At 44.9% G+C, this 15,284-nt stretch overlaps 1 protein-coding gene across 1 annotated transcript in view; it reads left to right on the forward strand.

Moving 5' to 3' along the window:
* LOC144495121 (ufm1-specific protease 2-like) overlaps positions 1-15,284 on the forward strand; it is a 55,015-nt gene that overhangs the window by 23,981 nt on the left and 15,750 nt on the right. The window contains exons 5-8 of the mRNA XM_078215049.1: positions 2,655-2,809; positions 7,464-7,656; positions 12,466-12,609; positions 13,718-13,882. Of these exons, the coding sequence (XP_078071175.1) occupies positions 2,655-2,809; positions 7,464-7,656; positions 12,466-12,609; positions 13,718-13,882 (657 nt within the window). The remainder of the gene's footprint in view (positions 1-2,654; positions 2,810-7,463; positions 7,657-12,465; positions 12,610-13,717; positions 13,883-15,284) is intronic.

Here is a 15,284-nt window from a genome sequence, read left to right on the forward strand (position 1 = left end):
GTCACTTTCCGTGGGAAAGGAAACAAGGAGTGGGAGTATACACAGAGGAAAGGAACTGAAGGATGTGAAGGAACAAACAGGCACACTAATAAGAGTTCAAATACATGATTCTATAAAAGACATCAAGTCACTCAATTTCCTGAGCTATGCTGGTGGTGCGGCACTTGAATATGTCACTGATCAGGTTGTCCATGGGGGTCCTAACATTCCAGGTCACTTACTTTATTTTGACGAGTGGATAACATGGAACCATTGTTGCACAGTGACTACCACTGTCTTGGAAGAGGATGCCTTGATCCAATGACAAAAGGATTCTGAGATGATTGGAGCCCAGGTCGACAGTGAAATATTAGCATGAGCCAGTTAGAACAATTTGCAGTTCACCTAGCCCCTGACTCCTATTTGATGGCTCCATCTGGGGGATGGAACGTTATTGCATGTTGTGCATGGAGGTTTTCAAAGTGCAAATTATTTTCTATAGAAAACAATGGAGGCTACAATTTGAGACTATTTTAGGAGCTGATCCAAAGTCAGTGGACCTCAGGAAACATATTGCCAGCTGGAATCAAATTAGGGATTCTATGATTTTATGATTCACTCCTCAATTCCCTAAACTCCAGTGGAAACAAGCTCAGTCTGTCCAATCTATCTTCCCATTTAAAATTTCTCAAAGAATTGTGTTATGTGGGTGTTTTTCAAACAATTTTGCAAATTTTCCTAGAATCCTAGAGGTGAACTTTATGTGCCCCTAGCAAGACATGTTTCCTGCAGGGGAGGCACAGAAAATAGGGTGGCACCCAAGCAGCCCACCCCATTTAAAAGTTCTCAAAGAATTGTGTTATGTAGGTGTTTTTCAAACGATTTTGCAAATTTCTTGCCCACTCCCAAGCTCATGCCCATAGTACAGGGGGCAGGCGGGTGTGAAAATTGGCAGCGCATCTGCCTTATTTAAATCGATTACCGAGGGTAATTAGGCTGGTTATCAAACCAATTAAGCCTCATATTACACTGTCCATGCCATCAAATATTTGGCATGGAAAGTTGGGTGGGAGAGGGCAGCCGATTGTTTTTCTTTCATGTTTAAAGGCAGGAAGGAAGTGGGGGGAGGATTGCTCTTCGGGAAAATCATTTACAATGGTGGAGCCCTAAAGTCAAACATTCTGCTTCCTTCCTACCAACTCCTCCCTTAAACCCACCCCCTTGCACTCTTCCGAACCAACCCAAATCTTCACAGCCCAAGACTGTGGCCTGTTCTGCTCCGGGAATCCAAGGGCATGGTTGTCGTCTTCTGCAGTGACATCAGCGACCACTGACTCTCTCCTGGCGGTGCTAGGACTGATGGAGTTGCTGGTCAATTGGATTGGCCAGCAGCTCCAATTGGTTTGCATTCTTCCTCAGTCAGGGATTCATTGTTAATCTTCCCCACAGCGCTTTATGGTTGTGGGGTGGGTGGGCTGGAGCGTATTGGCTGGGGGATGTGTTATCTGCCTTCCCTTGTATTATTCTGTTCCTTGTTCATTTTGGTTTATGCTATCTTTCTTCTTTACTTCTCGGTTCATTGTTTTTTAATGGAGCCACACACGTGGGCAGTCAGCAACATGGAGCATCATTAGCAGCGAGAGAGACTGACCTTGTTTGACTTTTACTGGAAAATATATTAAGTTATCTTTGGTGGATCTGATTTTTTTAAAAACAGTAGAAATGACTGATACCCTCTGTGGTGAACCATTGTTGGTTCCCACTAGGTAGTGCTGAGCCATGGTCTGGCCAGTACTATGAGTCTATATATGTTACTGTTGGGCTGTTCTACCTGTTAATATAGTTATTATGGTACACCCCAGTCGGCTCCGCCTCCTGGGAGAGGTATAAAGGTCACTGCTCTGCCTGGTGACCCTTTAGTCTGGGATCGTGTACTGTATATGGTAGCTCTGTTATTGTTGGCAATAAAAGCCTTTATTTCCCGAGTACATCACGCCTCTCGTGTGTTATATCAATAAAGAGTGTGGTCATTGAAAAGTTGCTGGAAAGACCACACAGAAAGCTATATACAAGGCCCTTTTCCAAAAGGGTAAGAAAGGTTTTGATCACAATCTTTTACAATTAAGTCCTCACCTCTTTCTTGCATGAATTTCCACAGTACTGTTAGTATAGTTTAAAGTTTATTTATTAGTGTCACCAATAGGCTTACATTAACGCTGCAATGAAGTTACTGTGAAAATCCCTTAGTTGCCACACTCGGGTGCCTGTTCGGGTACACTGAGGGAGAATTTAGCATGGCCAATACACCTAACCAGTACATCTCTCAGACTGTAGGAGGAAGCCGGAGCACTCTTGAGGAGACCCACACAGAATCAGAGAACTCGGCAAACTCTACACAGAGAGTCACCAAGTTGGGGATCAAATGTGGGTCCCTGGCGCTGAGGCAGTAATGCATTAGTGCCACTATGTTGCATTGCAGGCAGCAGTTGATTTTCTCAGGTTATACATCACTATTTGAAAAAGCAGTCGGATAGGATAATTCAAGTTTGTTAGTAAACAATTCAAATAGATTTCAGTAAATACACTCTCTTTCAGTGCTACCAGTGCAATTAGCATGAAAATTGCTTTTTCAGAACTCAGTGCTTTAGTTTAATAATTCATAATTGTTCTTCCAGAAAGTAATAAACCTAGAGCTTTTGTTTGAGTTGACACGGCCTGATTTCGCTGAAATTGTAACAGTGCAAAATGATCAGAAATCACGGATGCACTTCAGGCTGACTCTTCCTGTTGATGTGGTAGTATTCGCTAATCCAGACGACCCATGGAGAGAGTATGTATTGCTCTAAATGTTAAGTTTTTAAAGTTTTAAGTTAAGTTTATTTATTAGTGTCACAAGTAGGCTTACATTAACACTGCAATGAAGTTATTGTTAAAATCCCCTAGTCGCCTGTTCGGGTACACTGAGGGAGACTTTAACATGGCCAATGCACCTAACCAGCACATCTTTGGACTGTGGGAGGAAACCGGAGCACCGGAGCAAACCCACGCAGACACGGGGAGAACATGCAGACTCCGCACAGGCTGTGATCCAAGCTGGGAATCGAACCTGGGTCCCTGGCGCTGTTAGGCAGTAGTGCTAACCACTATGCCACCGTGCCGCTCCGCCACTGTGTCGCCCTGCCACTGTGCCACCCCACCACTGTGCCACCCCAACCTCCCTCACCCTCCCTCCGTCACCCCTCCCCCCTCCCTCCCTCCCCCCTCCCTCCCTCCCTCCCTCCCTCCCTCCCTCCCTCCCTCCCTCCCTCCCCCCTCTACCGCCTCCCCCCCTACCCCCTCCCCCCCCCTCTACCCCCTCCCGCCCCTCGACCCCCTCCCGCCTCTCGACCCCCTCCCGCCCCTCGCCCCCTTCTGGCCCCTCGCCCCCTTCTGGCCCCTCGCCCCCTTCTGGCCCCTCGCCCCCTTCTGGCCCCTTCGCCCCCTTCTGGCCCCTTCGCCCCCCCTCCCCCCAAATAATTTAAAAATTAACTTAGTATGTTAACAATGCAATAATGTAGTCCCTAGTCAATAATACTTGATTCTAATATAGTATGGATATTCCTTGTAATCAAAAAGACTGGCAGTGCTCACTGACTACTAACACTATATAAACTTTAACAATGTGTGAGATTTAAAAAAATATGCCTTTTGTGCTTGGAACTCTAATAAAGCAGAATTGCTTGAAAATAATTATTTAACTATGAGAAGTGTGAGGTGATGCATTTTGGGAGGACTAACAAGGCAAGGGAATACGCAAGGAATATTTGGATGCTAATGAGGACTAGAGGTACTTTGGGATGGATGTATGTTCAAAGGCAGCAAGGGAGGTAGATAAGGTGGTTAAAAAGGCATATGGAATATTTGCCGCTAAGACATAGAATATAAGCAGGGAGGTTATGCTGGAGCTGTATAAAATGCTTGTTAGGTCACAGAATACTCTGTGCAGCTCTGGTCACCACACCAGAAGGATGTGATTGCACTAGAGAGGGTGCAGAGGAGATTCACCAGGATGTTGCCTGGACTGGAGCATTTCAAAGAACAAAGAACAGTACAGCACAGGAACAGACCTTTCGGCCCACCAAACCTGTGCCAACACATGATGCCTTTCTAAAGACCTTTTGCCTCTATGTGGTCTGTGCCCCTCCATTCCCTGCCCATTCATGTATTTGTCAAGATGCCTTTTAAATGTTGCTATTGTATTTGCTTCTACCACATTCCCTGGCACTGCATTCCAGGCACTTTCCACCCTCTGTGTAAAAAGACTTGCCTCTCACATCTCCTTTAAACTTTCCCCCTTTTACCTGAAAGCTATGAACTAAAACCCCTTACCATTCCTGGGACCATACCTCTCTATTCCCATCCTATTCATTTGTCAAGATACCCCTTAAAAGTCACTATCGTTTCTGCTTCCACTACCTCCCCCAGCAGTGAGTTCCAGGCACCCACCACCCTCTGTGTAAAAAAAACTTGCCTCGTACATCTCCTTTAAACCTTGCCCCTCGCACCTTAAACCTATGCCCCAGTAATTGACTCTTCCACCCTGGGAAAAAGCTTCTGACTATCCATCTGCCCATGCCCCTTATAATCTTGTAGACTTCTATCAGGTCTCCCCTCAACCTCCGTCGCTCCAGTGAGAACAAACCAAGTTTCTCCATGTTCCTTTTTTCATGACATGTTGATGTTTAGAATTCCTACAGTGTAGAAGGAGGTCATTCGGTCCATTGAGTCTGCACTGACCCTCCGAAAGAACACTCTATGTAAGCCCACTCCTCTACCCTATTCCTGTAACACAGTAAGAAGTCTCACAACACCAGGTTAAAGTCCAACAGGTTTATTTGGTAGCAAATACCATAAGCTTTCGGAGCGCTGCTCCTTCGTCAGATGGAGTGGAAATGTGCTCTCAAACAGTGCACAGAGATACAACATCAAGTTACAGAATACTGATTAGAATGCGAATCCCTAAAGCCAGCCAAGTCTTTAAGGTACAGACAATGTGGATGGAGGGAGCATTAAACACAGGTTAAAGAGATGTGTATTGTCTCCAGACAGAACAGCTAGTGAGATTCTGCAAGCCCAGGAGGCAAGCTGTGGGGGTTACTGATAATGTGACATAAATCCAACATCCCGGTTTAGGCCGTCCTCATGTGTGCGGAACTTGGCTATCAGTTTCTGCTCAGCGACTCTGCGCTGTCTTGTGTCGTGAAGGCCGCCTTGGAGAACTTTATTTTAATAATACTTACCTGAAGATCCAAGGCTGAATGCCCGTGACTGCTGAAGTGCTCCCCCACAGGAAGAAAGCAGTCTTGCCTGGTGATTGTCGAGCGGTGTTCATTCATCCGTTGTCATAGCGTCTGCATGGTTTCCCCAATGTACCATGCCTCGGGACATCCTTTCCTGCAGCGTGTCAGGTAGACAATGTTGGCCGAGTTGCAAGAGTAGGTACCGTGTACCTGGTAAATGGTGTTCTCACGTGAGATGATGGCATCCGTGTCGATGATCCGGCACGCCTTGCAGAGGTTGCTGTGGCAGGGTTGTGTGGTGTCGTGGTCACTGTTCTCCTGAAGGCTGGGTAGTTTGCTGCGGACAATGGTTTGTTTGAGGTTGCGTGGTTGTTTGAAGGCAAGAAGTGGGGGTGTGGGGATGGCCTTGGCGAGATGTTCGTCTTCATCAATGACATGTTGAAGGCTCCGGAGGAGATGCCGTAGCTTCTCCGCTCCGGGGAAGTACTGGACAACGAAGGGTACTCTGTCCACCGTGTCCCGTGTTTGTCTTCTGAGGAGGTCGGTGCGGTTTTTCGCTGTGGCGCGTCGGAACTGTCGATCGATGAGTCAAGCGCCATATCCTGTTCTTATGAGGGCATCTTTCAGCGTCTGGAGGTGTCTGTTGCGATCCTCCTCATCCGAGCAGATCCTGTGTATTCGGAGGGCTTGTCCGTAGGGGATGGCTTCTTTAACGTGTTTAGGGTGGAAGCTGGAGAAGTGGAGCATCATGAGGTTATCCGTGGGCTTGCGGTACAGTGAGGTGCTGAGGTGACCGTCCTTAATGGAGATGCGTGTGTCCAAGAATGCAACCGATTCCGGAGAGTAGTCCATGGTGAGTCTGATGGTGGGATGGAACTTGTTGATGTCATCATATAGTTGTTTCAGTGATTGCTCTCCATGACTCCAAAGGAAGAAAGTATCATCGATGTATCTAGTGTATAGCATCGGTTGAAGGTCCTGTGCGGTGAAGAAGTCTTGTTCGAACCTGTGCATGAAGATGTTGGCATATTGAGGTGCGAATTTGGTCCCCATGGCTGTTTCGTGTGTCTGGATGAAGAACTGGTTGTTGAAGGTGAAGACATTGTGGTCCAGGATGAAGCGGATGAATTGTAAAATTGCATCTGGAAACTGGCAGTTGACGGCATTGAGTACTGAGGCCGTTGCAGCAATGCCATCATCGTGGGGGATGCTGGTGTAGAGTGCCGAGACATCCATTGTGGCGAGGAGTGCTCCTGGTTTCTGTAGGAAGTCCGTAGTGTCGCGACAAATGCTTGGGGTTCTTTGTACAGTGGTTTTCAAGATGCCCTCAACATAGCCGGAGAGGTTCTCGCACAGGGTTCCATTGCCTGAAATGATGGGACGGCCGGGTGTGTTTGCCTTGTGTATCTTTGGGAGGCAGTAGAGACCTCCAACACGTGGAGTACGTGGGATGAGAGCACGTGGGATGAGAGGGTGTTTTGAAGGTCTATTCCTGTAACCCAGTGCATTGATCGTGGCCAATCCTCCTAGCCTGCACATCTTTGGACACTAAGGGGCAATTTAGTATGGCTAATCCACCTAACCTGCAAATCTTTGGACTATGGGAGGAAACCAGAGCACCCAGAGAAAATCCACGCAGACACTGGGAGAATGTGCAAACTCCACACAGACAGTCACCCAAGGTCAGAATCGAACCCAGGTCCCTGGCACTGTGAGGGAGCATTGCTAGCCACTGTTTATCCATCAGAGACTGGACAAATATTGATCTTTCATCCAAACTCGATTCCAATGCCGGTTTTGAACATGATATATAACCCTGTCCTCTTTGAATTACAGATGTTACATGTTTCCATCATAATATATTTGCATTACAGGAAAATCCTTGATGAGTTAATTGGAAAGAATATTTGCTTCTGCAAAGCAACAAATTTCATGATTTGGATTGCCCGATCAATTCGGCTGTTGTCCTGAGTTATGAAATTTCATGGAAAGATAAAGGGAAACATACCAGGGTTTCCAAGTTTACAGATTGTAAAGGTTTTTAAAGTCTTTGGCCAGTAATAAAGGGGAAAGCAGCAGCTAACAGGAAAGCTAAATTACAGCTGTGCACAATTTTGTGTCCGAGATACTTTTCTTGTCAAATGTTGCTTTGTGTGTAATTTAGAGTATGCTTTTACTATTAATTATAAATTATCTATTTGACAGACTACAGGATAAGATTGTGAAAGCAGTTTCTGAACAGCTACAGGAGATGGACCAATGCATTCAGAGATATACAAAAGGAAAGTCTGTTCCAATACCACAAGCATTCCACTTTGAACTGCCAGAGACAACTACCCTTACTACAATAATATACCCTGCTGGATACAAAGAAGAAGATTTGGAACCACAACGAAAAGTAGGACTGGAATACAGATCACTTTTTCCATTCACGCAGTCTGTTCATGACCCACTGAATGTTTAAAGGAGCAATTTAATGGCACACATGATTGACCTCCAACAACTACAACCAGGTTTCCTTTGTGATAGGTATGACGCCGACCAGTGGAGTGTTTTTCCCCCAATTCTCATTGACCCCAGTTTTGCTAGAACTCTTTTATGCCACACTTGGTCAAATGCTACCTTGATATCTATGGCAATCACTCTCACCTCACCTCTGGAGCTCAGCTCTTTTGTCTGTGTTTGGACCAAGGTTGTAATGAGGTCAGGAACTGAGTGGCTTGGCAGAACACAAACTGAGCATTGGTGAACAGGTTATTGCTGCTCACCTGTCCCTTGATAGCACTGATGACCCCTTCCATCATTTTGTGATCATCAACTGTAGACTTGTGGGGCAGTAATTGGCTGGATTGAATTTGCTCTGCTTTTTGTGGACAGAATATACCTGGACAATTTATGCCTGTGTTTTGCTGCACTGGAATACCTAGGCTAGAGATGTGGCCATTTCTCGAGCAGAAGTCTTAAGTTCTTAAGTACTTTTCCCAGAATATTGGCAGGGCCCAAAGCCTTTGCAGTATACAGTGCCTTCAGCATTTCTTGATATCACAGGGAATGAATCAAGTTGACTGAAATAAGCATCTGTGATGTTGGGCACCTCAGGAAGCAGAGGTGGATTATTCTTTTGGCACTTCTGGCTGAAGATATTTGCAAATGCTTCAGCCTTGTCTTTTGCACATATGTGCTGGGCTGCCTCATCATTGAGGATGGGGATATTTGTGGGGCCCTCACCTCCCATTAGGTGTTTAATTGTCCACTACCATTAAGGACTGGCTGTGCCATGACTGCAGATTTCTGATTAAAAGTCATATTGGACTGAAGAAATTTAACTCTGTTTCTCTTTCCACAAATACTGCCAGGCCAGCTGAGTTTTTCCAGCATTTTCTGTTTTTATTTCCGGCAGTATTTTGCTTTTATTTTGGAGCTTAGATCAAATCCGTTGGTTGTGGGATCTCTTAACTCTGTCTATCACATGCTGCTTCTGCTGTTTGACATGTAAGTAGTTCTCTGTGGTAACTTCACCAGGTTGACACCTCATTTTTAGGTATGCCTGATACTGCTCTTGGCATGTCCAACTCCACCCTACAATGAACCCCTCGCTTGGTGATAATAGTAGAATGGGGTTTGCTGGGCCATGAGGTTGCAGATTGCGATTGAATACTATTTTGCTGCTGCTGATGGCCCACAGCACTTCATGAATGCCCAGTTTTGAGTTGTTAGATCTGTTCCCATTTCGAAATCTATCCATTTAGCACAGTGGTAGTGCCAGATAATAGAATAGAGGGTATCCTCAATGTGAGTACAGGACTTTGTCTCAACAAAGGTAGTGCAGTGGTAACTTTAGCCAATATTCTAATGGACTATGCGTCTGCAGCAGATAGATTGGTGAGGGCAAGGTCAAGTAGGTTTTTTCCTCTTGTTGGTTCCCTCAGCATCTGCCAAAGATCCAGTCTAGCAGCTTTGTCCCTGAGGACAAAGGGCAGCACAGTAGCAGAGTGGTTAGCACTGCTGCTTCACAGCTCCATGGACCTGGGTTCGATTCCCGGCTTGGGTCACTGTCTGTGTGGAGTTTGCACATTCTCCTCGTGTCTGTGGGTTTCCTCTGGGTGCTCCGGTTTCCTCCCACAGTCCAAAGATGTGCGGGTTAGGTTGATTGGCCATGCTAAAATTGCCCCTTAGTGTCCTGAGATGCGTAGGTTAGAGGGATTAGTGGGTAAAATATGTAGGGATATGGGGATAGGGCCTGGGTGGGATTGTGGTCGATGCAGACTCGATGGGCCGAATGGCCTCTTTCTGTACTGTAGGGTTTCTATGATTCTATGCTATGATTCTATGACCCACTTGCTCAGTCAGTAGTGTTGCTACCAAATTACTCCTGTTGATGGGCATTGAAGTTCCTCACTGAGGGTGCATTCAGTAATCTTGCCACCCTCAGTGCTTCTCCCAATTTGAGTTCAATGTGAAGGAGTTCTGATTATCAACTGGAGGGGGGCTGGCAGCACTAGGTGGTAATCAGGAAGTGTTTGACAAGGTGCCACATAGGAGACTTAAATAAGTTAAGTGCCCATGGTATTAAGGGTACGATCCTGGCATGGATAGAGGATTGGCTGACTGGCAGAAGGCAGAGAGTGGGAATAAAGAGGTCTTTTTCACGATGGCAGCCGGTGACTAGTGGTGTGCCTCAGGGTCAGTGCTGGGACCACAACTTTTCACAATATATATTAATGATTTGGAGGAAGGAACTGAAGGCACTGTTGCTAAGTTTGCAGATGATACAAAGATATGTAGAAGGACAGGTAATACTGAGGAAGCAGGGGGGCTGCAGAAGGACTTGAACAGGTTAGGAGAGTGGGCAAAGAAGTGGCAGATGGAATACAATGTGGAAAAGTGTGAGGTTATGCACTTTGGAAGGAGGAATGGAGGCATAGACTATTTTCTAAATGGGAAAATGCTTGGGAAACCAGAAACACAAAGGGACTTGGGAGTCATTGTTCAAGATTCTCTTAAGGTTAACATGCAGGTTCAGTCAGCAGTTAGGAAGGCAAATGCAATGTTGGCATTCATGTCGAGAGGGCTAGAATACAAGAGCAGGGCTGTACTTCTGAGGCTGCATAAGGCTCTGGTCAGACCCCATTTGGAGTATTGTGAACAGTTTTGGGCCCCATATCTAAGGAAGGATGTGCTGCCCTTGGAAAGGGTCCAGAGGAGGTTCACCAAGAATGATACCTGGAATGAAGAGCTTGTCGTATGAGGAATGGTTGAGGACTCTGGGTCTGTACTCGTTGGAGTTTAGAAGGATGAGGGGGGGATCTTATTGAAACTTACAGGATACCGCGAGGCCTGGATAGAGTGGTCATGGAGAGGATGTTTCCACTAGTAGGAAAAACTAGAACCAGAGGGCACAACCTCATGCTAAAGGGACGATCCTTTAAAACAGAGATGAGGAGGAATTTCTTCAGCCAGAGAGTGGTGAATCTGTGGAACTCTTTGCTGCAGAAGGCTGTGGGGGCCAGGTCATTGAGTGTCTTTAAGAGAGAGATAGATAGGTTCTTGATTAATAAGGGGGTCAGGGGTTATGGGGAAAAGGCAGGAGAATGGGGATGAGAAAAATATCAGCCATGATTGAATGGCGGAGCAAACTCGATGGGTCGAGTGGCTTAATTCTGCTCCTATGTCTTATGGTCTTATGGTTCTTGTCCATATTTCACCTGATGCCGTGAAAGTTCATGGGATATGGAGTCAATGGTAATAACTTCGGGCAGCTCCCTCCCATCTGCATACCACTGTGCGCCAGCTCTGGTGGGTCTGTACTGCTGGTGGGACAGGACATACCCTAGATGGTGATGGCGGCGTCTGGGACATTGTCTATACAATATGATTGCTGAGTATGACTACGTCAGGCTGATGCTCGACTAGTTTGTGGGACAGCTCTCCCAATTTGGGAACAAGCCCCCGGATGTTAGAAAGGAGGACTTTACAGGTTCGATAGGACTGGATTTGTAGTTTCCAGTGGCGAAGTTGATGCCAGGTTGATATCCAGTTTAATTCCTTTTTGTAGACTTTGTAGCGGTATATAGGCTATTTCAGAGGACATTAGTCAACCATGTTGCTGCGGGTCTGGAGTTACATGTGGGCCAGACGAGATAAGGATGGCAGGTTTCCTTCTCTGAAGGACACTTGTGAATCAAATGAGTTTTTATGACAATTGACAATGATTTTGTAGTCACAATTAGACTAGCTTTTAATTCCAGGTTTATTTAATTGACTTTACACCAGCTGCCATGGTGGGGTTTGAATTTGTGTCCCCAGGGCATTAACCTAGGCCTCTGTTATTTGTCCAGTGACATTTCCTCTATACCACTGCCTCCCCTAAATTACACAATTGAGGTGCAATTCAATGGAATTTAGAACATTGAGGGGTGATTTCATTGAAGTTAACAAGATAGGGGAACAGATAGGGTACACAGAGAGAAACTATGGGCCCGATTTTACCATCGCGTTGTGCCCGTTTTTGGGCACAAAACCTTAGTAAAGTCGAGTGAGTAGCGCAATCCGCACCCGCCTCCGCGCTGGCCCGAAAATGGCTGTGATTGGGACTATGCCCGTTGACTTAATGGGCTGCACGCCCAACTATACCGGCACTTCCCCCTTGACCACCGCGTTCACCCATCCGGAATCGGCACAAAACAGACATGCTCCATAAAAGTCCGATTCGGGTGCTTCAATTAGTGAGGAGGTAAGTGCCGGCTCTCTGCTTGAGATCGGTCAGGGTGGGGAGGGCGGGGTGGGTTCGCTGCCACTCTGCCTGAGATTGGGGGGGAGGGGGTCTGCTGACACACTGCCTGATCAATAGGGTGGAAGGGGAGGTCCGCTGTCACTCTACCTGAGATCAGTGGGTGGGGGAAGGGCGGGTCCACTGCCACTCTGCCTGAGATTGGGGGGAGGGGGTCTGCTGACACACTGCCTGATCAATAGGGTGGAAGGGGAGGTCCGCTGTCACTCTACCTGAGATCAGTGGGTGGGGGAAGGGCGGGTCCACTGCCACTCTGCTTGAGATCGGTGGTGGGGGCAGGGGGAGGGAGGGACCTACGATCTGTCTGGGTGGCGGGGAATATCATGTCTTTTGTAAAATCATCTTTAAAGCATGACCCAAAGATCTATTGAAGTCCTCAGATTAAAATGTTCCACCTTTTTTTCTTGAATGTTACAGGAATTACATAATGCACTCGGTCTAGAAAATAAACCCTTCTTACGCCGGCCCATGACTTTTAATTTTCCAAGTGATGATTTGGTAAATAAGCATCTGAGAAATGTACACAAATTTATTCCAACTCCCGACCCTGAAGAATTCCAGGTACATACTGTAATGAAGTTGCATGTATAAGGTTAAAAATGTGGTGTTTGACAAATGTAAATACGGAAAAGAAATGCTAAGAAAACCAAAAGAAATCATATAGCATGGTCTCTTTAAAAAGAATTTGTCTTTGTGCTGGGCATTTTAAACTGCAGAAAGCAGGCTGCAGAAGCCAATTTTGCAACACTTGTGTCCAAAGAGCGTGTGTGGCTTTTGCTACCAAATAAACCTGTTGGACTTTAACCTGGTGTTGTTAAACTTCTTACTGTCCAAAGCAGCAGCCAGAGTTCCAACATAGTAAAACAAGCTTTGAATTGAACCAATGGGTTTAAAGCAAGCACACAGGCACAGGACCAATGGAATTCAAATATGATGTTTGTTGACAGCCGCCACTCAAATCACAGGAATACTGTGAGGTAATTCCCGGTATTTAACCCCGGGCAAGGGGAGATGACAGAGCAACCTTGCCACCTCTAGATTGAAGGAGGGAGTGGCGAGTTTCCCATATGAAATCCTGCAGTAAAATATAGCTTCATCAAATCACCATCTAAACAGGAGGAGAAACCAACTCAAGGTATTCCAGCCCAAAGCATCAGAAGAATGTTCATACTTCCAACTGATGCCTGGTATTATGTTATTTGAGAATGACTATATTCTGTAATGATTTATTTCACTATTCCTGAATGAGTCTTGTAATTGGAACAGCATTCTATTGGGAAGTTTATTCAGTTTGTTAATTATTTTGATACGGTTGACACCAGTTCTAAAATAAAGACCTGTTAATTGTTCATGATAGAGAATGGCAGATCCTGCTTTAATTTACCAAAACCAGTAGCTTCCTACTATCTCACGCGCACTTACTTAAGATTACGAGGCAAGGTATATCCCGTTTGGGAGGGGGAAGGTTTCCAAAATCGTGCAGAGGGAAATATCACCTCAGCATCGTAACAATACCTAAATTTACAATGTTTTATACTATTTTGGGGATACCCACGGCAGCCATTTGTAGTTAGAAGCAATTTTATGATGCATAACTATGCAAAATCATAACTTAATTATTATTTTAAACATTTGAGTTTACATACATCTTGCATTTACTTTTGAATAGGTTTATGTCGTGCATGGATCGTATACCTATCATCACTACTTGCAGGATGATATAAATGACAATGGATGGGGTTGTGCATACCGTTCTTTACAAACCATCATATCCTGGTTCAACTATCAAGGATACATCAATGTCCCTATACCAACACATGAGAAGATCCAACAGGTTTGCGTATTTTCACTGTATGCTTTTGGGACTTATTCAACAAGAATCCTATTTCAAGCCACATTTTTATTGAAAAAAATGTTTGTTTAGGAGCCAAGTAAAGCAACGAACTAATACATTTGCTTTCAAATAAGAATTTGGTTCCTATATGATTGAACGATTGAAGCCCTAATACATCAAATTACATCAACAAAATGAATTGTTTTACTGAAATGTTTCATAAAATTTGATGCGAGAGGTCTTAGTAAATAAAGGCGGTGTATGGTGTAATGACAAAGAGCAACAGAGCCATTGTAGTTTGGTTGAGTTGTAACTGATCCCCAGTGACCACATTGTGTCTCACATGTGGATGCCAATGACTTGAGACTAAGAAAGAAGTTTTGCTGAGGGAGTTTGAGCAGCTAGGGTCTAAATTAAAAAGCAGAATTACAAAGAAAGTAACCTCTGGATCACCACATGAACTAGGAAATGTAAATAAAAATATGCAACACTGAGCAAATCCAGAGTTGTAAACAACTGTAAAAAAGCAAAGCTAAGTGTTCTTTATCTGAATGTACAAAATATTTGCAACAAGATAGATGAGTTGAAAGCACAAAATACAACATATGAGTATGATGTATTAACTATTACAGAAATGTGGTTGCAGGGTGACCAGAACTGTGGTCAACCTTCCAGAGTGTACAATGTTCCAAAAGAATAGGTGAAAGGGGAAAGGAGATGGGTTAGTCGGCCTTTTGGCTAAGATCAAGTGTAATATCAACATACTGTACTTGGTTGAAGTCATTAGGTTACATTTTAGCTTCATTTGAAGCAATTTTTAAAAGCGGCATCTCGGCCTTTTGCCTAAGATGCAAAGGAGATCAAGCCTTGGAGGAGGAGCTATGCCTACTCCAATCAGCTTGGATCCTGTAGATCAAGCCCAAGACAGGAGGTGAGAGCCCTGTCTTGTCAGCTTGGATCGGGAATGTCTTAACTTGTTGAGACTGAATTGGACTTGATTTGATTGAAGTGGAATATGATAAAAAAAAAAGGAGATGGGTTAGTGTTGTTAATCAAGGAAGGTTTAAGAGCAGTGCTGAGTCATGATATAAAAGCAGTGGCGAGTGATGTAGAGTCGGTTTGGGTTGAAATCATGAATAGCAGGAGAAGAAAGACAAGAGTGGGAGTAGTTTAAATTGTGACCTCAAGAAGTCAAAGCATAAATGGGGAAATATCAAGGGCATGTTTGAAGAGAACTGCAATTATCATGGCAGATTTTAATCTGCATATTGATTGGACAAACCAAATCAAGCGTCGAAGAAGAATTTGTGGAGTGCATCAAGGATTGCTTTTTACGATAGTACATTGTGGAACCTATCTGGGAACGGGCTATTTTAGATTTGGTTTTGTGTAATGAAGAAGG

The sequence above is a fragment of the Mustelus asterias genome, chromosome 6, assembly GCF_964213995.1.
Source record: "Mustelus asterias chromosome 6, sMusAst1.hap1.1, whole genome shotgun sequence".
NCBI lineage: Eukaryota > Metazoa > Chordata > Chondrichthyes > Carcharhiniformes > Triakidae > Mustelus > Mustelus asterias.